Source organism: Ranitomeya variabilis, chromosome 2 (genome assembly GCF_051348905.1).
Source record: "Ranitomeya variabilis isolate aRanVar5 chromosome 2, aRanVar5.hap1, whole genome shotgun sequence".
Taxonomy (NCBI): Eukaryota; Metazoa; Chordata; class Amphibia; order Anura; family Dendrobatidae; genus Ranitomeya; species Ranitomeya variabilis.
Genome location: NC_135233.1, coordinates 600,170,875 through 600,197,111, shown reverse-complemented (window position 1 = coordinate 600,197,111; position 26,237 = coordinate 600,170,875). Strand labels below are relative to the sequence as shown.

Below are 26,237 nucleotides of genomic sequence, written 5' to 3'. Positions count from 1 at the left end.
TATTATTATTATTATAGCGCCATTTATTCCATGGCGCTTTACATGTGAGGAGGGGTATACATAATAAAAACAAGTACAATAATCTTGAACAATACAAGTCACAACTGGTACAGGAGGAGAGAGGACCCTGCCCGCGAGGGCTCACAATCTACAAGGGATGGGTGAGGATACAGTAGGCGAGTGTAGAGCTGGTTGTGCAGTGGTTTGGTCGATCGGTGGTTACTGCAGGTTGTAGGCTTGTCGGAAGAGGTGGGTCTTCAGATTCTTTTTGAAGGTTTCAATGGTAGGCGAGAGTCTAATGTGTTGTGGTAGAGAGTTCCAGAGTAGGGGTGATGCGTGAGAGAAATCTTGGATGCAATTGTGGGAAGAAATAAACCAAAACCCAAACCCAAGAGCAGGGACTAAAAGAAGGAGAGTAACTAGGCTAGGATATACATATATTCATTTTTATTATTTTGATAGCAGATGGTCAAATCACAAAACAGCGCTTGTCATTTTCGGCACGCGCTAGCGATGTGCCGCTCTTTTGTAGCGCGCCTCGGACGCTGCTTGCAGCGTCTGTGGCGCGCTCGAGGTCCGTTCCCCGCTCTCGCAGATCGGGGATCTGCGCTAGCGGGGACGTTTAACGCGACCCCTTAAAAGACATTGCGTTAGCGCAATCCGCTAGCACTTAGCGCTAAACGGATTGCCCTAACGCAATGGGAACCTAGCCTTACAGCAGTCAAGGTGGGAGATGATGAGGGCATGGACTAGGGTTTTTGCAGATTCTTGGTTTAGGAATGTACGGATCCATGAAATATTTTTGAGTTGAAGGCGGCAGGAAGTGGAAAGGGCTCGGATATGTGGTTTGAAGGAGAGATCAGTGTCAAGGATTACCCCGAGACAGCGAGCTTGTGGGACTGGGGAGAGTGGGCAGCCGTTTACTATAATGGATAGGTTCGTTGGGGGGGTCGTGTGAGATGGGGGAAAGACGATGAATTCTCTTTTGTCCGTGTTAAGTTTTAGAAACCTAGCGAAGAAGGATGAAATAGTGGACAGACATTGAGGGATTCTGGTTAGTAGGGTGGTGATATCTGGTCCAGAGATGTAGATCTGTGTGTCGTCAGCATAGAGATGATACTGAAAACTGTGAGATTCTATGAGCTGTCCCAGGCCAAAAGTGTAAATGGAGAAGAGCAGGGGCCCTAGAACTGAACCTTGCGGGACTCCGACAGATAGGGGGTGAGGTGAGGAGGTGGTGTGTGAGTGGGAGATGCTGAATGTCCGGTCTGTTAGGTATGACGAGATCCAGGATAGAGCCAAGTCTGTGATGCCAAGGGATGAGAGGGTCCGCAGCAACAGGGCATGGTCCACTGTGTTAAAGGCAGAGGACAGGTCCAGGAGGAGGAGGATAGAGTAGTGTCACTTGCTCTCGGCGGTTAATAGGTCATTGGTGGCCCTAGATAGGGCAGTTTCAGTGGAGTGGTGTGACCGGAAGCCTGATTGCAAGTGGTCGAAAAGGGAGCAGGAAGATAGATGGGAGGACAGTTCAAGATGGACATGTTGTTCCAGTAGTTTTGAGGCATAGGGGAGAAGTGATATAGGGCGATAGCTAGATACAGAGGATGGGTCAAGAGAGGGCTTTTTGAGGATAGGTGTGATTGAGGCATGTTTAAAGCTTGAGGGGAAAACACCAGTTGTTAGTGATAGGTTAGGGTTGGGATGAAGACTGTGGAGAGGTTTGGGATGAAGTGGGAAGGGATCGGGTCAAGTGCACAGGTGGTGAGATGCGTTCTTCAGAGTAGAGTGGAGAGTCGATCTTCTGTAATGGTGGATAAGATGGTTTTGCAGGTGGAGGGCTGGGCAGTTGGGAGAAAAGGCTCTGGGGGTTGTCCACTAAAACTGTCTCTGATGTTCTCAATCTTCTGCTTGAAAAATGAGGCAAAGTCTTCAGCTGAGACGAGTGGGGAGGGAGAAGGTGCTGGGGGACGGAGATGAGAATTGAAGGTGTTGAATAACTGTTTAGGGTTGTGAGACAGGGAGGATATGAGAGATGGTAGGTTGGTTTTGCTGTGGCGAGTGTGGTCTTGATAGTAGTGAGGGACTGTCATTAGGACATCATCGTCGCCATGGCCACCATTATGTTATGTCCGAAAAGATGATGTGCACACTGTAAATCAAAGTCAATTGGTGCGGCCTGAACACCTAACAGTCCAAATATCAATGAGAAAATCAGCCGTACTCAGGTAGTTGAAAATTATGCAAAAAGTGTTATTTCTTTATTCAAGCGTACAGACATCACCGGGTGCTTATGACATATAGTAATTGCGGACAACAAGGTTAATATTTCGACCAGGGGCGGTCTTTGTCAAAACCTCAATTGTGACAATAGAATAAATGGAGAAAAGGAATGTAGGAGCAAGTCCCAAAAGGGCGGTCCTAGTAGAAGTATAGAGAAGCCATGTCCACCTGGTAGGTGATGCATCAGGAAACAAAGACGGGGACCCGCACTTTAATGAAGATGTAGTTATGATTGTTTACATATTACACACCGGTGGGCTCTGATTAAAGACCTCCATTCTCCCTGTTATTGAGCCGCTGTAATCACTTGATTCCTCCCCTTTTCTTCTAAACTCCGTCATCGGCCTCTGGATCGCTGTGCAGGCTTTCTTTCAACACAAAAGCAGTCTGGATAGGGTTTAAACTCTGCAATAGGGAGAAGAAACAAGGTTTACTGACATCTCCACTACCGGTATAATAAACCGGACGTATTAAGCGCGGAGCAGGCCATGGGGAGAAGATGATTAGGAGGTAATGCGCCGTCAGCTCTGCTGTTACACGACAATCACATAGAGCTTAAAGGGAACCTGTCACCTGAATTTGGGGGGACCAGTTTTGGGTCATATGGGCGGGGTTTTCGGGTGTTTGATTCACCCTTTCCTTACCCGCTTGCTGCATGCTGGCCGCAATATTGGATTGAAGTTCATTCTCTGTCCTCCGGAGTACACGCCTGAGCAAGGCAATATTGCCTTGCGTTGGCGTGTACTCCAGAGGACAGAGAATGAACTTCAATCCAATATTGCGGCCAGCATGCAGCCAGCGGGTAAGGAAAGGGTGAATCAAACACCCGAAAACCCCACCCATATGACCCAAAACTGGTCCCGCCAAATTCAGGTGACAGGTTCCCTTTAAATGGAGCGGCAGAGCACATGTATGACCACTGGACTCAGAAGACTCATTCTAGGATCCATGGTGATCTCAACAACTACACATTTATCACCTGTTGTATGGATAGGGATCAATGTTTTTTTAATGAAAAAGTTATGAACCTTTGCAAATTACTTCATTTTTTTTTATATTTTATTTATTTTTTTAATAAAGTTTAGTTCCTCTTTAAAGTTAACACTACCATTTCCTGTGATAATTGAAATCTCAACATCACCCACTTATAGCGCCACTGTTCTCTAAAGTAGCAGGGGGCCGACGAACCCGCACAAACATCGGGAACCAAGTTAAAAAAGGAAAAACTGATTACAGATGAGAAATAATATGAGAAACACTGTTGGTAATCATGAGGTTTGCAGTTAATGCCATCTGCTATAGGTTCCAGAGTAATAAAATATTGGGTCTCTATCGTACAAACAATCCAGATGGAAATTATTATTCTTTTCCTTCTGATGGAGCTTCTCCTCTGCAATGCTTCAGCATGTTATTTGTTCTTTTTTAATCTGGTTACCTTTTATCAACAAGACAACTTAACCCGTTGATATGGAAAACATGTCCTTTAAATATCGCCTTAGCGCCTTCTCTGTGATCAAAGTAGGTAAGAGCGAGGATCCTGTGACAGGCCAGTTTGATGCAGATCTCTCTATGGATTTGTCTGGGCTGGAGGTTGAGGTTTAGGTTATCATAAAGCAGAAGGAGTGATGGGGATTATGGATTGCCTTCGGAGAGCCGTTATAAATTAACAGCACGTGGGCAGCTTCCTTTGACAGCTCTTTGATGTCTCTGGTTCAGCAGGATATACATCAAACCACAAAGGGAATTTTTAGCTATTTATCATTAACTGCAGCCGACTGGTTCTCATCATTGAAATCACCTTCTTCTTTAACCTCAAGTCAAACTTACTACTAAAAAAAGTTTGAGATTGGGAAAATAAATAAAATAAGAAAAATGTAGAGTAGTGAAATATATCTGATTGGATTCTGCCCTGCTGAGGGGTAACAAGGTGAAACAGGTCTGGTGTAAATATAGTGTTATGCTATATGGAGATTGCCGCCTCAGTAAGATTTAGTCGGGGTTCTCAAATTAGTCAAAATTTCAGTCAACTGAAGTTTTGATCAATTTGAGAATCCCCAACCAAATCTTAGCCTCTGCTGATGAGGTAGAAGAAATACGGAACAGGGTCAGTGGAGATATATTTCGGCTAATAACTGTGAAGACACTGGGGGAGGGTCGGCAGGCACACCAGTCAGCTAGTCGAAACTGCATGGACCAGGGATCGACCAGCCAACGCCCGCTCTCCCTTTAACGTGGGCATAACGCTACTCAGACAACACAGGGTGAGGGTAAAACAGTGTGGCAATACTTAATTGAACCACAAAACAGGCAGATAACACATAGAACAATCCCAGTAAAATTCCCCAAGATGGTGCACATTACAGCGTCTCACCCTTCCGCTGACCTTCCGGGATAATGGCAGATTTACGTCAGAGCTCGCAAGGTCGGCTACCCCACCGGTGGTACACACAGAGGAGGTAACGACAAGTATAGGAAAAAGCCAGTGCATACAAGGTACAAGGCCAGTTGACAAGAGTCACAACCTGGCTTATCCGAACATCTCCATGGAGCCAGGTGACCAGCGGGTCCCAATCCTGGCTTTCTCCAAACGTATCCATGGTCCTGCAATGGTCAATGGATCAGATCAATATTCTTCCAACCGGAGCCGAAAACCCCTAGGTTATTTCCTGTAGAATGATAGATCCATGTCACTCGTGATGAAGCCATGATGTAAAATGGCTGCTGTCCTGTCTCTGGTCCTTTGGATGTATATGTCTTGGCAGAATATCTGGCTGTCTCTTGCCCATCCCTCTGTCTCCAAGTCTCTTTATACAGAGGCATGAAACCTATTTTTAGATTTACCCAGTGGCTTTCAGTCCAGCATCAACATAAAGGGAACAATGGTTATAAGATCAAGTAGCTTTACTTGATTTGTTTAATCTATTTGCATAGTTTTTCCCCCTCTCTACTTTCAAAGTCAACAAACTGGCTCCATAATACAATGCATAATTATCATATCAGCAAACAATGTTATATGAAATATCAGCTCACAAGTCACTATTACAGGCCTACACAAGCAAAAGTATAGATAACAGCATATTCTTCTTGGTTTGCTAAAAATAGTCCAGTTTCTTCACAATAACACATAAGATCCCTCCTTAATGACTAGCGGTATTTTTGGTTTTGCATTTTCATTTCTTGCTGCCCTTTTTCCCCAGAGCAATACCCTTTTTATTTTTTGGTCAAAATGGCCATGTGAGGGCTTGTTTTTTGCGGGACGAGTTGTACTTTTGAATGACACCATTGGTATTAAACATATCGTGTACTGAAAAACGGGAAAAAATTCCAAGTGCGGTGAGATAGCAAAAAAAAGTGCAATCCCACAGTTTTTTTTTTACCATGTTCACTAAATGCTAAAACGGACCTGCCATTTTCATTCTCCAGTTCATTACGAGTTCATCGACAAACATGTCTAGTTTCTTTTTTATTTAAGTGGTGGGAAATTAAAAAAAAAAAAAAAAAAAAAAAATATCACATTTTCCGATACCCGTAGCTTTTCCATTTTTCGTGATCTCGAGTTGGGCGAGGGCTAATTATTTGCATTCCGAGCTGACGTTTTTAATGGTACCATGGTGCAGATACGATCTTTTGATCTCCCGTTATTGGATCATAGAGACCAACCCATTGGTGACCAGCGATCACGTGACGGGGTCACTGATGGGTGGGATTTCCACCGTGCTTGCCAGAAGCACGGGTTAAATGCTTCTGTCAGAGCTCGACAGCGGAATTTAACAGCCGTGCGAGGATCGCGATTCCACCCACGGCTGTTAGAGGTACATGTCAGCTATTCAAAACAGCTGATGTGTTGGAAAACATGTCGGTTAAAAGTGGACATCAATTATTCTTGAAGGTAAATGTAAGACAACGGTAATGAAAGGACATCCTGCATGCCTAAACCGATGGCAGCACTAAACGTCTCCAAACTTGGTTTTAAAGGGGTTGTCCAGGATAAGAAACTGATGGCTTCTTTCTTTGAAAAAAAAATAAAAGGGTTAACCCTGACCATAGGATATGTCTGATTTTGCAACTGGAAATAAAGGAATTTGAGCTGCAATATCACACATAACTAATGGTCAGGGGAGGCGCCGTTTCTGAAAAAAAAAAAAAGCAAATCTGTCGTCACGGAATGGATGATCACTGGGCGTCAGGCTGCTGAGACCCCACTGTTCCTGTAAACATAGGGCTCAAAGTACCCCTGTCTGGATGGAGCTATAGTGAGCAGTGTGACCACCACTTTTATAGACAGTGAATAAAGCAGCGTTTGCACATGCTCACTAGTGGTTCATTCACATAGAGGCATGAGACCCCCGTTCTTAGGAGTCTCAGCAGTCGGATCCCCGACGATTACACACTTATCCTATGATTGTTGTCGTTTATAGGACACCCCTTTAAGATCTTTCACATGGTGGCATTATGGCTCCTTGAATGGAGCAGTAATGCAGCACCTATAGATATCCTTGGGGGTCACACTATGTGTGCTTTGCATGCATCTGATCATTTTGATTAAATAATCTGATTTTCCGGATTACTGGAATTTTATTGCAAAAAATGTATTATAATAGGACTTTTGTTTTTTTAAATTAAAACTTATAGCTTTGATCTTAGAAGTTATAAAGTTTAAATAATTTGCATATTTTTATTGTACTTTTCACCCTAAATGTACCAATTACAAAAATGCTGGATACTTGTTTATTAATTTTTCCTTCTGCTGCAATGAGGTGGGTGAACGCCCCGGAGGAGCGACTAAAGGGTGGAAAAAAATGTAGTTCCTAGCAGCACGGCCATCACAAGACTCCGAGCTTCTGCAAATGAACCAAAGTGACAGGTGGGATTCAAAGGTCCCCAATCTCCCCCCCCCCCCCCCCCCCCCGGACAGGAGGCGAGAGCTTTCCATAATAAATGCTCTGCCGCAGGCTGGAGCTACGGCAATGAGATGTGCAGTGCGACAGCGCCCCCTGTAGGTGGTGTCCTCCAGCTACCAACCTTCCTATTCATTAACCTTCCATCTGCCTAGATACTCTGCATCCGCCATTGGTAGTGAGCACGCGTCCCTTGTAATTCAGCAGCCAGATGGTCCCGTTTGGACATCCTTGACTATAAATAAGCTGAATGAGTCCGCGCCGGGCCGACAGTGTTTCCAATGCTATGATGCACAATTAAATTCCCATTTATTTCATACAGGCAACATGATGTTCTTTATGGATAAATATTTAAGAGCCGATATACTGCAGGCTTTCTGTAAACTGTTATATAAAACATATGTCCATGGCTTGTACTGCATGAGTGGCCATGGCTGCAGCCAACCAGGCCCTGAAAAAGAGCGCAATTCTTTATATGAGAATATGTAACTAAATTACTGCACAAACAAGGCATGTCCCTTTAAGGCTGGGACTAGATGGCGTAGATTGTTGGATAGAGCTCGTAAATACAAGCACTTTTGCAATTTACGGCTTATTAAAATTTCCAGCTGTTCTTAAGATATTACCACTTTTCTTTACAACTTGTTCCCTAGGAGACCGACCACCACTGTTGTCCATCTTGTAAGCGTTGCGCTGAAGCTGCCCAGGATTAGGAGGTAACTGCGAGCTCTAGTGGAAAACAGGGCTTACAAACCCTACAGATAAAAGGAGCCTGCACGTGTTCCTCTACAGTAAAGAGCTTCCAAGCTCGGTGCGTGTCCTACTGTGAAGCAACAGTGGTCGGTCTCCAAGGCGACGAGCTGTAAACAAAAGAAAGTGTTAATATCTCAAGAACGAATGAAAATTTTAATAAGCAGTAAATTGCAATATTGCTTGAATGTACAAGGACTATCGGACAATACACCATTGATGAAGATAGGAATAACCCTTTAAGATATTTAAAGGGAATGTCTTTTCAAGTGGATACTGACCGGCAAGATTTTTTACAACTTAAAGGAGAGAGAAGGAGAAGGAGAGAGAGAGAAAGAGGTCTGCTCACACGGCCTCTTGTGTACTTTTTACACTGGCCTTTATTTCATCTGCCATAAATCTCTTCCCCGGGATTTCTCCAAGGTCATCAATCTCTTTCCGAGCGGATACGATTTAAGAATGCCAAGAAGACTAATAGTAGACAGAAGGTGGCAAGATTTACAGTAGCTGCGCAGACTTGGGGGGTGGACCTCCCTATGCCCACTCTTGTTAAGTCGCACTTATTACAGACCAAATTGATATGACCACCGCCATAAAGCGGCAGCGCGGGGATGCCTAATCAACACGACTGCAGGATTAACTACCAAGAAGACAGCTGTAATAAGGAGTCCAGACTAATCACACGAGGGCCTTAAATGTTGATAATACAGAGATATTCACATATATCCTAAATTATACCTCAGAGCTGCACTCACTATTCTGCTGGTGCAGTCACTGTGTACATACATCACATTACTGATCCTGAGTTACATCCTGTATTATACTCCAGAGCTGCACTCACTATTCTGCCATTTGCTATTGGTTTATAGCTAAACATTTGCCCTCTTTTCTAGTACCGGAGAATCATTTTAATACACATAACTCATGTGCAGCAGCAAAAATAAAGTTAAAAACAGATATGGAGAACTGTGAAAATTAGTTTAATACTGCAGTTATTAGTATTAGAAGAAAGAAAAAAAAAAAAGATGAATTTACAACAATCATTCATTAGATGTTACAGCGGCCGCAGCTATACAGGCAAGGGCAGACATAACCTGACACTATGCTGTAGGCAAAACAATCCGTGAGGGACAAGTCACTTAATGTGAGACTCGCGCGTTTCAGAAGGTTGTATTTTTAAGAAGGTGTTGACATCAGCCGTCTCTGCATTCCCTCCTCTTATTAGCTGCTTCCATGGGATTTGCTTTCTGCCTCCAGCTAAACACTATAGCAAGGTGTAGGCCGCTGATATCGATTGATTCTCCTCATTATAGCCATGGGGGGTGTAATATGGAGACAGGACCACCGCATCGGCATCTGTAGCCGGGATCATTGACACACAAGTCACTCCAGTGGGAAATCGTCCTTTTATAATGGAGCAGGAATTATGATGGAAGCCGTAGAGTAGAAACTCCATACATTCTGGATTATTGTACCCCCTCTGCTACGCTGCTTGTCTCTATGGACTACTGGGGGGGGAGAGAAACTGGTGATGGATGTTTATTTTTTTTAATCCAGAAACAGCGCCACTTTGTCTATAGGTGATGTCTATGGATCAATCAATAGGATCCATAGTGAAAATGAAGATAAGAAACTTTGTAATACATCTTATAAGAGAAATAGGCTTATTTCTCCACTTATGAGCCACTTCTGTCTCCTACCTCTTGAACTCATCATGACCACGAAAATCCTTCATGGTCAAGACCAGATGGACTCTGAAAAGAGCAGAGTTAGAGAGTTGAAGGGTGCCACACAGATAAGTGCTGCTGGTATTTTTATTAAATGTTTAATATTACTGTAGAGCTGGATTCACAGCTACACTGCTCAGTACTGCTGCATAATGTCCTCCATGCTTCCGCTTCTAAACATGTGCTACATAGAGAAAGGAGAGCAAGAATTAATCTTGTCTCTGCTTATGGGAGACAATACAAACTTTAATAATAAAACACCCACAAGCTCAGAGACCACCAAAATTAGCAAGGGATCCTGTTGCTATATCAACCCAGAGCTGGATTTACAGTTACACTGCTCAGTACTTTTTAGTATAAATGTCCTCCAAGCTGCTGCTTCTGAATATGAACTACATTTAGGTACGAGAGAAAGGATCCATCAGGTCTCTGTTTAAGGGAGACAATACAAACACCTAATCTCTACCCATAAGCTCGGAGACCACCAAAAATTAGGGGGTTATCCTGTTGATGTATCAACAGAGAGCTGGATTTACAGCTAAACTGCTCAGTACTGCTGTATAAATGTATTTTGTGCTGCTGCTTCTGAACATGTACTACATAGCGACAGAAGAGGAAGAATTCATCATGTCTGTTTATGTCTCTCCACTCACAACCTCAGACCACCAAAAGTTAGCGAGGGATCCTGTTGCCATCTTCTAATGTGTTTTCGCAACCCAGAGCTGGATTCATAGGTACACAGCTCAGAACTGCCGTATAAAGTAATTTAGTGCAGCCGCATAGAAGCAGAACAAGAATCAATCATATCTGTTTACAGGAGACAAGATAACTGCTAGTCTCCATCCTCCAAAAATTAGCTGCTGCTGTTTTCTAATAGTATTTTCATAGAATGTTAGAGTTGAAAGGGACCTCAAGGGTCATTGTATCCAACCCCCTGCTCAAGGCAGCGCAGGATTCACTATATTTTACCTCACACTAGAGCCGGATTCACAACTACACTGCTCAGTACTGCTGTTTAACCCCTTTACCCCCAAGGGTGGTTTGCACGTTAATGACCAGGCCAATTTTTACAATTCTGACCACTGTCCCTTTATGAGGTTATAACTCTGGAACGCTTCAACGAATCCTGGTGATTCTGACATTGTTTTCTCGTGACATATTGTACTTCATGATAGTGGTAAAATTTCTTTGATATTACCTGCGTTTATTTGTGAAAAAAACGGAAATTTGGCGACAATTTTGAAAATTTCGCAATTTTCCAACTTTTAATTTTTATGCAATTAAATCACAGAGATATGTTACACAAAATACTTAATAAGTAACATTTCCCACGTCTACTTTACATCAGCACAATTTTGGAACCAACATTTTTTGTTAGGGAGTTATAAGGGTTAAAAGTTGACCAGCAATTTCTCATTTTTACAACACCATTTTTTTTATTTATTTATTTTTTAGGGACCACATCTCATTTGAAGTCATTTTGAGGGGTCTATATGCTAGAAAATACCCAAGTGTGACACCATTCTAAAAACTGCACCCCTCAAGGTGCTCAAAACCACATTCAAGAAGTTTATTAACCCTTCAGGTGTTTCACAGGAATTTTTGGAATGTTTAAATAAAAATGAACATTTACCTTTTTTTTTTTTTCACAAAAAGTTTACTTCAGCTCCAATTTGTTTTATTTTACCAAGGGTAAAAGGAGAAAATGGACCCCAAAAGTTGTTGTACAATTTGTCCTGAGTACGCCGATACCCCATATGTGGGGGTAAACCACTGTTTGGGCGCATGGCAGAGCTCGGAAGCGAAGGAGCGCCATTTGATTTTTCAATGCAAAATTGACAGGAATTGAGATGGGACGCCATGTTGCGTTTGGAGAGCCACTGATGTGCCTAAACATTGAAACCCCCCACAAGTGACACCATTTTGGAAAGTAGACCCCCTAAGTAACTCATCTAGATCTGTTGTGAGCTTTGAACCCCCAAGTGTTTCACTACAGTTTAGAACGCAGAGCCGTGAAAATAAAAATTCTTTTTTTTCACAAAAATTATATCTTAGCCCCCAATTTTGTATTTTTCCAAGGGTAACAGGAGAAATTGGACCCCAAAAGTTGTTGTCCAATGTGTCCTGAGTACGCTGATACCCCATATGTTGGGGTAAACCCCTGTTTGGGCGCACGGGAGAGCTCTGAAGGGAAGGAGCACTGTTTTACTTTTTCAACGCAGAATTGGCTGGAATTGAGATCGGATGCCATGTCGCGTTTGGAGAGCCCCTGATGTGCCTAAACAGTGGAAACCCCCCCCCCCGATTATAACTGAAACCCTAATCCAAACACATCCCTAACCCCAATCCCAACGGTAACCCTAACCACACCCCTAACCCTGACACACCCCTAACCCTAATCCCAACCGTAAATGTAATCCAAACCCTAACCCTAGCCCCAACCCTAACTGTAGCCTTAACCCTAACCCTAGCGGGAAAGTAGAAATAAATACATTTTTTTATTTTTCGCTAACTGAGGAGGTGATGAAGGGGGGTTTGATTTACTTTTATAACGGGTTTTTTTTAGCGGATTTTTATGATTGGCAGCCGTCACACACTGAAAGACGCTTTTTATTGCAAAAAAATATTTTTTGCGTTACATTTTGAGAGCTATAATTTTTCCATATTTTGGTCCTCAGTGTCATGTGAGGTCTTGTTTTTTGCGGGATGAGTTGACGTTTTTATTGGTAACATTTTCGGGCACGTGACATTTTTTGATCGCTTTTTATTTCGATTTTTGTGAGGCAGAATGACCAAAAACCAGCTATTTATGAATTTCTTTTGGGGGGAGGCGTTTATACCGTTCCGCGTTTGGTAAAATGGATAAAGCAGTTTTATTCTTCGGGTCAGTACGATTACAGCGATACCTCATTTATATATTTTTTTTATGTTTTGGTGCTTTTATACGATAAAAACTATTTTATAGAAAAAATAATTATTTTGCATCGCTTTATTCTGAGGACTATAACTTTTTTATTTTTTCTTTGATGATGCTGTATGGCGGGTCGTTTTTTGCGGGACAAGACTTTTTTAGCGGTACCATGGTTATTTATATCCGTCTTTTTGATCGCGTGTTATTCCACTTTTTGTTTGGCGGTATGATAATAAAGCGTTGTTTTTTGCCTCGTTTTTTTTTTTGCGGTGTTCACTGAAGGGGTTAGGCTGGTTTCACATTTGTGTTTGTTGCCGCAGCGTTTGTACCGCATATAAACGCATGCATCGTGTTTTCCTATATTTAACATTAAAAACGCATGAGTCGTCTCGTCGTTTGCGGCTTGGCACGGAAATGCAACATGTAGTCATTTCTGGAGGCATCTATTTGCCGCCAGGAAACGCATGCGGTCGATTGCGACAAAAAAACGCATTGCTGTCTATGTAAACACATGCTTTTTTTGCACATGCGTTTGGTTGCGTTTTTGAACGCATGCGTTTCAATTTAGAAAAACATGTCTAGACACTGATAAGCCACCCCCCCACCATCAAGGTGATAAAAGGGAGGGTGTGGACAGTTGCAGGTCACTTCTCACCAGACACTTAAGCAGACGAGACGCAGACTACATCCTTGGAGGAAAACAAGACACTGAACAATGTGAGTATATCCTATCCAATGCCTTCATTTTCTATTTTCTGTCTCTACATGTCCTAATTTCTGCCATTTCTTTCTTTCTACATGCTTCAGAATGTCTTCTTCGGATTCTTCATCTGGTGAGGAGTTTCAGCCAGGACAGTCGGAAGTGGAGCATGTCCTCAGTGAGGTGAGTAGTTGCCTCGTCAGATTGGTAAGTATTCACTGTCACATCGACACATGTGACAATTTGATTTTTTCTGTTATTTAGAGCTCTTCTACTGCAGCTGAGACAGGGCAGGAGCAGCGGAGTCAAGGTCGGGTGGAAAGGCGGCAGCGGGTACGTATACCTTTCTTTAAACTCTTATTTCTTTACTTTTTTCTTCTGGAATCCTTTTGTATGTTGACTTTCCTATTCATGCCTTTTCTCAGCATCTTTTTTCTTTCTTTTCCTAATGTAAATTGAGCAAACTTTAATGACTTTCTTTAATTTTTAGGTTTCACAACGGGAGGATGACCTAATCGAAAATGACCTCCTTATCATCCTGGTCCAGGAGCGAGTCCCGTTGTGGGACACCCGGGATCCACTGCACTCGAACAACATCACGATCCGGCGGTTATGGAATGAGGTGGCCCAAGCGATGTGGGATGGCTGGGACAACGCCCCGACACGGGTCCGAGCTGCATTTGGTAAGTATTGCACTGCAGTGTGAAGCAGCAGAGACCTTGGTCGTGCTCACTCGACTGTGTGATGAAAGAAACTCTCAGGAGTTTCTCATCACACACAGTTGTGTGAGCACGGCCAAAAGTCCTTTTTCTGACCACAATTTTTTTTTGAACAGTATCCTAAGTCAAAACACGTTGGCGTTCGATGAAGGACCGCTTCAACAAGGACCTGCCTCAAGAGAGCCGTGTTCCCAGTGGTTCAGGAGCAAGGATCAGAAAATACAAATACCATCGAGTATTGTCATTCTTAAGACCGGTCCTTGCCCAGAGAACGTAAGTATTTATCACGTGCATTAGGTTGTATTGTATTGCCATAATCTGTATTTTTAAATTCCACAGGATTTTGCGTCTGGTAAATTTTTGATATTAATTTTCTTTTTCCTTTTTCACAGCACATACAGCACAACTGTCGGCCCAGGTGCTGGAGCGGTCCTTCATCCGACAGCGACGGACCCGTCCCAGACATCCAGCAGCAAGTGGGCCTTCCACACTAACTGGAGACCAGGGAGCTGGTCCATCAGGTCTTCCCCTTTCGCAGTCCTCTTCCACTGCCCCCTTTTTTTGGGGCTCATTCCAGCAGCGGCAGAGGGCTTCGGACAGGTCACTCATGCCCGAGTTTTTGCACTTGAGCTCGGTTTTACACGATGCGATCAAGGCTTTGGGTGACCGAATGGATGTTTCACATAGCCTCTTGAATGCACGTATCCAGGTGGTCAGCAAAAGCCTTGATCAAGTGAAAGCCGATCTCCAGAGGCCAGCACATCATTTTTTTTAATCAAATTGAGCAGGGCATGTCGGAACACCTTACTCCTGATCTCCAGCTGAGTGTCATGCAGGCCTGCAATGCTGCTTACGTACAGGCTATGCAGCAGAATCGGTATTTTCAGCAGACAGTGGGGGCATATCCACCTGTGCCTTCACTGTCACGCTTGATGTCGACCTCTGCTGCATCCCACTGAACAGCCACCTCAATTCCTTCCACAGCCGGACACCACTACAGTACCACCACCATGCCAAGTGCAGTTGGACATCCCACCGCCACCACCATGACATCCGCTGCTCCTGCTTGGACCTCCTCCACTGACACCACGATGCAGCAGGACCCTGGCATGGCCTTCCGTACCGCCTCCTCCACGATGCAGCAGGACCCTGGCATGGCCTTCCGTACCGCCTCCTCCACGATGCAGCAGGACTCTGGCATGGCTGCACGCTCTACGAGCACTATGGACTCTGGCATGGCTGCACGCTCTACGAGCACTATGGACTCTGGCATGGCTGCACGCTCTACGAGCACTATGGACTCTGGCATGGCTGCACGCTCTACGAGCACTATGGACTCTGGCATGGCTGCACGCTCTACGAGCACTATGGACTCTGGCATGGCTGCACGCTCTACGAGCACTATGGACTCTGGCATGGCTGCACGCTCTACGAGCACTATGGACTCTGGCATGGCTGCACGCTCTACGAGCACTATGGACTCTGGCATGGCTGCACGCTCTACGAGCACTATGGACTCTGGCATGGCTGCACGCTCTACGAGCACTATGGACTCTGGCATGGCTGCACGCTCTACGAGCACTATGGACTCTGGCATGGCTGCACGCTCTACGAGCACTATGGACTCTGGCATGGCTGCACGCTCTACGAGCACTATGGACTCTGGCATGGCTGCACGCTCTACGAGCACTATGGACTCTGGCATGGCTGCACGCTCTACGAGCACTATGGACTCTGGCATGGCTGCACGCTCTACGAGCACTATGGACTCTGGCAAGGCTGCACGATCTACGAGCACTATGGACGCTGACACAGTACAGCCAGAACCTGACAGGTCACCCACCACCACGCCACATGAGCCCACCAAGACCTCCCACAACCAGGCAAACACAAAAAAAAAACCCAAAAACCAAGGACTCTTAGCATTCCTCCCCCTTCACCTCCCAATGTGTCTGTAATGTCAGAACTGCCTTGTATAACCACCATTTTCTCTTCTTATATTACACACAACTTGAGTTACAATGGTGGTCACACACTACATATCTATGCTCACCTGCACAGGTGTCAGAATAGTGAATTCATGAGCCTGTATATGTTTATCATGAATTCATTATTTCTGACACCTGACTTGATGAGTATAGATTGTGTGACAGTGATTGTCTCTTCAGTTTTGTCCAATGGATACAGGAGAAGAGAATCATGACGCAATGACGTCAACAAGCTTACCAATAAACCAACATGGCTGCCCTTACTAGCAGTATGTGGCCAGTGTTTTATATGAGTATTTGTAAGCCAAAACAAGGAGTGGAACAATTAGGTAAATTATGATATTAACATAATAACTAGCACCTCTGCTTTTATCACCCAGTCCTGGTTTTGGATTACAAATACTGATATTAAATACAGATCAAGTACTGCCAGTTTTAGGACAGCCTGGGTTTGGAGAGGAAAAAAAAATAGGAGACATGGTCAACTCAACCAAAACTAAAGTTTATTAATGAGAAATATTATATTATAAAGTTTATTAATGAGAAATATTATCATTGTAGAAAATAACTGGTACATATCGAATTACAACAGGACTTTTACACTACATTGTCCTGCCATGAGACACGTCCAATATCTGAATCAAAAAAGGCCGCAAATTGGTCACACATGTGGCCAACTGCTGCAGTTGACCGCAGCGGGTGATGCTGGAAATCGGGCAGTGGGTGTGCAACTGGTTCATCCAGTTCAATGTTGGGTTGCTCCTTAACCATTATATAATTATGCAGAACCACACAGGCTTTGACCACCTCGTCGACTGTCTCCACTTTTAGATTTATGGCTGATGCAAGAATGCGCCATTTAGCGACCAGAATGCCAAAGGTACACTCCACTGTTCTTCGGGCCCTGGTCAGTCTGTAGTTAAAGATCCTTCTAGTGTGGTTCAAGTCCCGACTGGAATAGGGCTTCAGTAGGTTTTCACACATCTGAAAGGCCTCATCCCCAACCATAACAAATGGCATCGGTGGTCCTTGAGTGTTGGGAAGAGGTTGTGGCGGGGGAAAATATCGGATTACGTACCGGTAATGCTCTTTTATAGAGCCCACGACAGCACCCACTGAGAGAGGGGATCCGCCCCTGGGAACAGGAAACCTACAGAGAGATAAAAGGGGCGGCCCCCCCTCGCTCCTCAGTTGTTTTACAGAGAATAAGGAGGAACCGCCGCCAGGCTTATTAGTTCAACAGGTTCAGTTATATATACATATTTACAACTTCATAGCCTCTTACTCTATTATATACATCTCCCTACAAGACACCACGTGCAACTAAATAAAGAAAAGGGAGGGAATCGAATGGGTGCTGTCGTGGGCTCTATAAAAGAGCATTACCGGTACGTAATCCGATATTTTCTATTCGCCACGACAGCACCCACTGAGAGATTTACAGAGATTGTAGATTGGGTGGGTTAACTGAGTCAAGAACCGAAACCCCAAAGGTTAGATCAGAAGCAGCAGATAGGTCTAGTCTATAGTGCTTATAGAAGGTATTAGGCGAAGACCAAGTTGCAGCCTTACATATAAGGTGTATTGGCACGTTCGCTCTTTCTGCCCAGGAAGTCGACACGGCCCTAGTGGAGTGTGCTCCGATATGCAGAGGAGGATCTCTTCCCTTAGATTTGTACGCCAAGATTATAGCATCCCGGATCCAGCGCGACAGTGTGCACTTTGTGACTCTGGATCCTTTGTTTTTCCCCTGGAAAGACACAAAGAGAGACCTACTCTCCCTCCAGTCCCTAGTTCTTTCTATATAGGTTAGAATAGCTCTTTTAACGTCTAGGGTATGAAGCCTAGCTTCTTCTGGAGTCGAGTGGTTCTCATAAAAGGTAGGTAACAAGATCTCCTGAGACCTATGAAAACTAGTGGCTACCTTAGGGAGATAACATGGATCTGTTTTTAAAACTATTCTGTCAGAAGTCACTGATAGGAATGGAGGATCTACTGATAAGGCATGGAGATCACTCACCCTTCTGGCAGATACTAATGCCACTAGTAATATCGTTTTTAATGAGATATGCTTCAGAGAGGCTGTCTGAAGAGGCTCAAAAGGGCTTTGTGTCAATGCATCCAGGACTAACGTCAGATCCCACTGAGGAATCTGTGGTACTCTAATAGGTTTTGATCTCTCGCAAGCAGAAATAAACCTAGATATCCATCTATTGCCTGCAATATCAGAATTAAATAGAGCTCCTAGAGCCGAAATTTGGACCTTTAATGTGCTAACCGAGAGTCCCAAGTCCAGACCCTTCTGTAGAAATTCTAATATTGAGAATATAGGAACTTCCGAAGAGAGTTGTGCAGTATGGAATTCAAGAAATTTCTTCCAAATCCTAACATAAATTCTGGTAGTGGAAGGCTTTCTACTCCTCATGAGGGTATTTATTAGCCCCCTAGAGAACCCTCTAAGCTCTAGTAATTGCCTCTCAAATTCCAGACAGTCAAGTTCATTCCTTTCACTTGAGGATGTAGGAACGGCCCCTGAGATAGAAGGTCTTTGGTCTGAGGCAGAATCCAGGGGTCTGAAATTGACATCGCTCTGAGCCACGAAAACCATGGCCTCTTGGGCCAGAATGGGGCTATCAGCAGAACTCTTGCCCCTTCTTCCCTTATCTTTCTTATGACCACTGGCAGTAGATTCCATGGAGGGAATGCATAGGCTAGGTCGAATGCCCATGTTATATGGAGGGCATCGAATATGTCTGGATTGTCCTCTCTGCATAGAGAGGCGAACATCCTCACCTGACGGTTTGCTCGTGTGGAGAACAAGTCTATCTGGGGTACACCCCATTTGGCTGTTATTAACTTGAACACTTTCCTGTTGAGCATCCATTCCCCCTGATGCAGAGTGTGGCGGCTGAGGAAGTCTGCACGAAGATTGTCTATGCCTCTGATATGAACTGCCGACAAGGATAGTAGGTGACCTTCGGCTAGCTCCATGATGTCTGAAGCAACTCCCATAAGATTTTCTGACCGAGTACCTCCTTGACGGTTCAGATAGGCCACTGCGGTTGTGTTGTCGGAGAAGACCCTTGTGTGAGAGCCTCTCAGCTGAGGGAGAAAGTGGAGCAGGGAATAAAATATAGCCTTCAACTCTTTTACATTAGAGGAATTTTCAAGCTCTGCATAAGACCAGAGACCCTGGGCTACCTGATCCTGAAAGTGTGCTCCCCAGCCATCGGGACTAGCGTCCGTGGTAACGTTAGTGGATGAAGTGATAACCCATAAAACTCCCTTAGATAGATTGCCCCAATCTAACCACCATGCAAGGGAGTGTATTACATCTGACGTTAGAACGACTGTCATCCAGCTTTCCTTCCCTCCTAATGTCCTCTTGTAAAACAAATTTCTGTAGCTGTCTAGTGTGGAATTGCGCCCATTGGACTGCGGGAAGACAAGAAGTCAGGGAACCCAATAAAGACATGGCATTCCTCAATGACATACTACGCTTACTGATGGCTATACTCACTTTATGTATTATGGTGGTCTTTTTCTCATCAGGAAGCCTACATATCTGGTCAACTGAGTCCAATAGGAGCCCCAGAAATTTCTGACATGTCACAGGCTGGAGCCTGGATTTTTCCCAGTTTATAATCCAGCCCAGTTTTTGCAAAGAAAATACTACTTCCCCCAACCTCCTCTCACACTGTAGGGAATCTCTACCTACAATCAACAGGTCATCTAGATACGGAATTACTAGTGTGTCCCTTACTCGTAGGAAGGACATTACCTCTGATAGTAATTTGGTAAAAACCCTTGGAGCCATGGATAACCCAAATGGCATAGCCCGGTATTGTAGGTGACAGACCTGCCCCTCTATAACCACTGCTACCCGGAGAAATTTTTGGTGTAACTGGTGTATGGGGAGATGGTAGTAAGCATCCTTAAGATCCAATACTACCATGTAACAATTTGGAAACAAATTTTTAATAGCTGAACGAATAGATTCCATTTTAAATGTTCTGGGTTTTATAAAGGAATTTAATTTTCTCAAATTGATTATGGTTCTGAAAGAGCCGTCCGGCTTAGAAATTAGAAATAAGGGGGAGTAGAAGCCCTTCCCTATCTGGGATGGTGGTACTTTTATTAATACGTGTTTGGATATGAGGGATTTAATTTCCGTTTCCAGGGCCTCCTGCTGAGGCCTAGATTTTAAGGATGTAAGAAGGAAGGAATCCGGAGGTGTTTGGATGAAATCTAAAGCGAGGCCTGAAGAAACTAAATTGATGGCCCACGGATTGACCGTTATTTCCTTCCATTGCTCTGCAAAGTGTAGAAGTCTAGCTCCCACTGGCAGAACCGGGTCAACGGAATTTATCCGCTGGCTTAAAGGGACGTTTATTGAATAGATTTCCTTTTTGTTTGAATTCTTTATTATTATTCCATCGGTCTTTAAAGCCTCCCTTCTTGCCGAATGGTGGCTTCCTGAACGCCCTTCTGTAAGAAGGAATAAAGGGATTAGGGAACCCCTTCTTCCTTTCACCCGCCTTAGTGAGTATTTCGTTTAACACTGTTCCGAAGAGGTACTCACCCTGACAGGGTATGGCACACAATTTGGACCTGGACTGGGCATCTCCTTTCCAGTTTTTTAGCCATAAGGCTCTACGAGCCGTGTTAGTAAGACTGGCCGTTCTGGCCGCTAGACGGAGTGAGTCAATAGAGGCATCAGAAATAAATGCCGCAGCCCCCTTAATTAAAGGAATAGCGGAGCGCAATTTTTCCCTGGAAACTCCGGCCTTAATGTTTTGGTCCAGCTGGTCGAGCCAAACTAGCATAGACCTGCTAGTAGATGTGGCTGCAATTGCAGGTTTAAAGGCAGTTACACAGGCCTCCCATGACTTTTTAAGTATTGTGTCAGATTTCCTGTCCATAGGATCTGATAATGAACCTGCATCTTCGACTGGCAGGGAGGAACGGCGGGAGGTGGATGCCACAGCCGCATCCACTTTAGGTACTTTGGACCAAGTGGTCAAGTCCTCATCATCGAAGGGGTATCTCCTTTTACATGAGACTGGCACAAACCCTTTTTGTCCTTTATTCCATTCCCGTTTAACCAGGTCCTTGATGGCCTGATTCACTGGAAATACATGGCCTTTCTTTTGCGAAAGACCAGCAAACATAGCGTCCTGAGGTGTCTGAGGTTCTTTAGACTCTGATACTCCCATAGTACCCCTCACTGACTTAATCAGACTATTTACGCTGTCTGTAGGGAAACAGACGTAATCCTCGTCATCCGAGGAGCCCGATCTTTGAGAAACGTCTGAGCTGACCTCCCCACTTTCTGCTGACGTGTCTGCTGCAGGAGAAGGCGCCTTCCTGGTTCTTTTTCCCACATTCACCGCCGGACTACTACCCAAGGACTGAAGTTCTTCCCTTATCATGAGACGAATCTCCTTCATCCTGACCGAACTCTCCTGCTGCAAGGTGTAATCTATGCAACTCTGACATAATCTTTTAATATAGGAGTCCGGCAGGGGCTCATTACACATCGCACACTGCTTGTGCCTAGATTTCTCCGTCCGCTTACCCTATAAGATAGAAGCAGGAGAAACTACCATTAGCCCCCATAAAGCCAGCTACACATTTACCCAGGAGTAAGGTTAAATACCGTCTGCCGGGTTGTACGATCAGCTTTTGGTGCAGAGCGGCCTGACTTTTTCACCGATTTCTCAGTGGAGTCACTCCTCTTTGAGTGTCCACTGCCTTTCTCTTTGGCATCACCACTAGGCAGGATTAAATCCTCCAGTGGGCGCTCGATATCCTCCTGGGACGACATGTTGCGCAACCAGGAGAGCTCTAAACTGCCTTATATAGCACCGCCTGTGCCTCACAGCTGAGAAAGCACTCCCCTTTTTTTTTTTTTTTTTTTTTATACCTGATCAACAGAGGAGATCAGCGATTATCCCAGGTGTGTGGCCCGCAGTCTCCTTCTCCAGCCGCAGATGCTTGCAGTAATTACCGGCAACCGCTGCGCCCATAGACGAGCCCAGGCTGCCCCCGCGACCCCGGAAGTTGAACCAAGCATTTCCGGGACGCCGCTGCTACTGCGCATGCGCCGGCGTCTCTGCTACACGCTGGAAGACGCTCTAGCGCTGTACCTGCAGCCCTGTTAGCTTCACTCTGGAGGGACCAGGAGGGGAACAAAAAAAACCCCCGGGGAGACGCCAGCCTACCGCCGCTCCACCAGGAGCATATCTTCCTACCTGCCCCGGACCCCGGGCTGGACGAGGTAGGTGCCGCTCTGCAACATCGGTGGCCTCATACAACAGTGTCCCAGCAGGGAGACTGTTGATGGCTTCAGCAGATGAGGGGTCCACAGGATCATCCCCCCGTCTCTGTTTACCCGCTCTGGAGCCCCTGCCGCTCAGCAGAGTCGTACAGGCGGCAGTCCAGGCGGGTCTTCCTCTTGATAGCAACTCCATAGAGTCTTCTCTGTGGGTTCCCGTCTAGGAACAGGAAACCAACTGAGGAGCGAGGGGGGGCCGCCCCTTTTATCTCTGTAGGTTTCCTGTTCCCAGGGGCGGATCCCCTCTCTCAGTGGGTGCTGTCGTGGCGAATAGAAAATTTAAATTTTTGCCATACACACGGCGGCCCATATCCGAGTTCTTGAAAGTCTGGGAATCGTTGCCACGGCCAAAAGCTTTAATGTCCACGGCGATGAAGCGACAGTTCGCATCGGCTATTGCCATGAGCACAACAGAAAAATATTTTTTGTAATTGAAGTACTCCGATCCTGTTCTGGCTGGTTTGATAATGCGAATGTGCCCTCCATCCACCGCTCCTAAACAGTTGGGAAAATCACACACACTCCAGAATTTCTTCGCAATTTCTAGCCACATGTCCAAGGTGGGTAGGGGTATAAACTCATCCCGGAGTACATTCCACAAAGCCCGGCAGGTGTCCGCAACTATTCCGGACAGGGTGGATATTCCAAGCCGGTATTGGAAGTGGAGGGATGATAAACTCTCTCTCCGGTGGCCAGAAATCTGTAAGAAAAAGAAACACAAATACCATTACAATCTATTCTTTTTATGGTGTGGTTACACTAAAGAAAGAAAGGAAAATACCCCCAAAAAACATGTCAGAAAACAGTAAATTTGGACTATCATTGGTTTAGATTTGGAACGTACCTTAATGTAACCAGCAGACGTTCCTCGGGTGGAATCACTTTATGGAGCTGGGTGTCCTGTCGCCGTATGGCTCCTTGGACACGAGACAGCAAATCCAGGAATGAGTCTTGCGACATTCGTGTGTATTCCTGGAATTTCTCCGGGTTGGCATTAAGCTCGGCATAGAGCGTGTGGTAGGCTCCACGGCTCTCACGTAGTTCTATAATAGGGTGCCTCCAAAAACGCCTACGTTGTCTCCTTCTCCATTTTTGGCGATTTCTGTCTTGCTCCCAAGCGAAAGCACAGGCAAGAAACAGTTTGAAGCTGAAATCCAGGTTGAAATAAAAGCTCTCCATGCGAAGATCCATTAGGACACAGCATACAGTAGCAAACTGTTAAAATTTCTGTAGCCCTAGGGTCTATATATAGAGATCAAATAATACACGCCCTCCGTAGTCCCATTGGCGGTGTCTGGTTATCTTGATTTTTCTCTTGTGAAATTTCTCATCACGCGCACCAAAAACGCAAACGCAGGAAAAAACGCGTACAAACGCGGCGTTTTTTTAACCGCATGCGTCAACGCATGCGTCAAAAAAACAGTTTTATAGGTCGGGTCGTTACGGACGCGGCGATACTAAATATGTGTACTTTTATTGATTTTTTTTTTAATTTAGATAAAGAAATGTATTTATAGGAACAATATTGTTTAGGAATTTTTTTATTTTTTTTTTACACTATAACATTGCCCCCGGGGGGAGGGCATCATGTTATAGTGCAAGATCGCTGATCTGACAGTTTACACAGCACTCTGTCAGATAGGCGATCTGACGTGCACAGCTCCTCCAGGCTTCCTGGCGCCTGCTCTGAGCAGGCGCAGTGAAGCCACCTCCCTGCAGGACCCGGATGCTGCGGCCATTTTGGATCCGGGCCTGCTGCAGCGAGAAGGAGGTAAGGCCTCTTTCACACTAGCGTCGTACGACGCACGTCGCAATGCGTTGTTTTGGAGAAAAAAAACATGCGACGGTTGCGTCGGACCGTCGGCACAAAAAAACGTTGCATGTAACGTTTTTTGGTGCGTCGTGTCCAGCACTTCTGCCCCCTCCTCCCCGGAGCTCACAATGGGGCAGCGGATGCATTGAAAAACTGCATCCGCTGCCCCCGTTGTGCGGCGCTTTCACAGTATGCGTCGGTACGTCGCACGACGCTAGTGTGAAAGAGGCCTAAGAGACCCTCGGAGCAACGCGATCACATCGCGTTGCTCCGGGGGTCTCAGGGAAGCCCGCAGGGAGCCCCCTCCCTGCGCGATGCTTCCCTATACCGCCGAAACACTGCGATCATGTTTGATCGCAGTGTGTCGGGGGTTAATGTGCCAGGGCGGTCCGTGACCGCTCCTGGCACATAGCTGACACCCAGCCGCAATCGGCCGCGCTCCCCCCGTGAGCGCGGCCGATCGCATATGACTTACTATCTTGTCGGTGGTCATACGGGCCCACCCCACCTCGACGGGATAGTACGTCCAATGTCAGAAAGGGGTTAATGTCCTCCATGCTGCGTCTCAACATGTGCTGGATTGAGACAGGACAGCAGGAATCTCTCTTATCTATGTGTAGCCGCTAGCTGAAAGACATCGGAAAATTAAAAGGCCCCTGGAAGAAGCCTTTGGCGCCGAAACACACGTAGGGGACACCAATATCACAATCTGTGCTCTGGAATACATTATTTTTGCTAACTATTTATATATTCCTGTTTGATATTCTTATCTATTTCACGCCTTAACTGGGAGACTACCTTTTTAGCTTATTTATTGAGTGAATTACTTAATATGTTCTATGACATTCTTGAATTTAGATATTGAATTTATTTTTTGATCATTGCAATGTCATTCTATTTTTCATTATACATTTATTATTGATTATGACCTCTTTGATTGGATTACCTTGTAACAAATTATATACCGTATATACTCGAGTATAAGCCGAGATTTTCAGCCTTTTTTGGGCTGAAAGTGACCCTCTCGGCTTATACTCGAGTCAGTGTCGGCGTGGGAGGGGGAGCGGCGGCTGTCACATACTCACCTGCTCCTGGTGCGGTCCCTGCATGTCCGATGGTATCCAGGCAGCTCTTCCTGTGTTCAGCGGTCACGTGGTACCGCTCATTAAAGTACTGAATATGCACGCATATTCATTACTGTAATGAGCGGTACGTGACCGCTGAACACAGGAAGATGCCGCCGGCTCCCGGAGACCATCTGACAGTGAGACGCTGCCAGGGACCGCGCCAGGAGCAGGCGAGTATATCGGGGGAGGTGAGCATTGCGCGATAGTCACCTTCCTCGTTGCACCGCTGTGCGCTGCTCTGTCTTCCGTCCTCTGAAATGACTATTCAGGTCAGAGGGCACGATGATGCGATTAGTGTGCGCGCCGCCCTCTGCCTGAACATGGAAGGTGACTATCACAAGTGCCGGGGGCCTGAGCGAAGAGAGGTGAGTATGATTTTTTTTTTTTTTTTATTTTAATCGCAGCAACAGCAAATGGGGCAAATGTGTGGAGCATCTCATGGGGCCACAACGTGTGGGGCATCTCATGGGGCCACAACGTGTGGGGCATCTCATGGGGCCACAACGTGTGGGGCATCTCATGGGGCCACAACGTGTGGGGCATCTCATGGGGCCACAACGTGTGGGGCATCTCATGGGGCCACAACGTGTGGGGCATCTCATGGGGCCACAACGTGTGGAGCATCTCATGGGGCCACAACGTGTGGAGCATCTCATGGGGCCACAACGTGTGGAGCATCTCATGGGGCCACAACGTGTGGAGCATCTCATGGGGCCACAACGTGTGGAGCATCTCATGGGGCCACAACGTGTGGAGCATCTCATGGGGCCACAACGTGTGGAGCATCTCATGGGGCCACAACGTGTGGAGCATCTCATGGGGCCACAACGTGTGGAGCATCTCATGGGGCCACAACGTGTGGAGCATCTCATGGGGCCACAACGTGTGGAGCATCTCATGGGGCCACAACGTGTGGAGCATCTCATGGGGCCACAACGTGTGGAGCATCTCATGGGGCCACAACGTGTGGAGCATCTCATGGGGCCA

The 26,237-nt window shown here is 45.6% G+C and overlaps 1 protein-coding gene and 1 long non-coding RNA gene across 2 annotated transcripts in view; both read right to left on the bottom strand.

Annotated features, from left to right (window-relative positions):
* Nucleotides 1-2,229: 2,229 nt before the first annotated feature.
* The window catches only part of LOC143807252 (uncharacterized), a 29,417-nt gene continuing 5,409 nt past the window's right edge, over nt 2,230-26,237 (bottom strand). Inside the window, exon 3 of the long non-coding RNA XR_013221683.1 lies at nt 2,230-2,685. This is a non-coding gene — a long non-coding RNA (uncharacterized LOC143807252). The remainder of the gene's footprint in view (nt 2,686-26,237) is intronic.
* Nucleotides 9,641-22,463, bottom strand: LOC143808965 (uncharacterized). The gene is made up of 4 exons (XM_077292143.1): nt 21,633-22,463; nt 20,556-21,552; nt 19,314-20,461; nt 9,641-9,682 (listed from the first exon to the last, which is right to left on the bottom strand). The coding sequence occupies exons 1-4, from the start codon at nt 21,798-21,800 to the stop codon at nt 9,641-9,643; spliced, it is 2,355 nt and encodes a 784-aa protein (XP_077148258.1). The 5' UTR covers nt 21,801-22,463.

Excerpts from the sequence above, each read along its gene's own strand:
- LOC143808965 (XM_077292143.1), bottom strand. The coding sequence starts at position 21,800 with ATGTCGTCCCAGGAGGATATCGAGCGCCCACTGGAGGATTTAATCCTG. Across the intron at positions 21,553-21,632 it reads ATCGTACAACCCGGCAGACG|GGTAAGCGGACGGAGAAATC; the intron begins GTATTTAACCTT and ends TCTATCTTATAG. Across the intron at positions 20,462-20,555 it reads GTGTGCCATACCCTGTCAGG|AAGGGCGTTCAGGAAGCCAC; the intron begins GTGAGTACCTCT and ends TCCTTCTTACAG.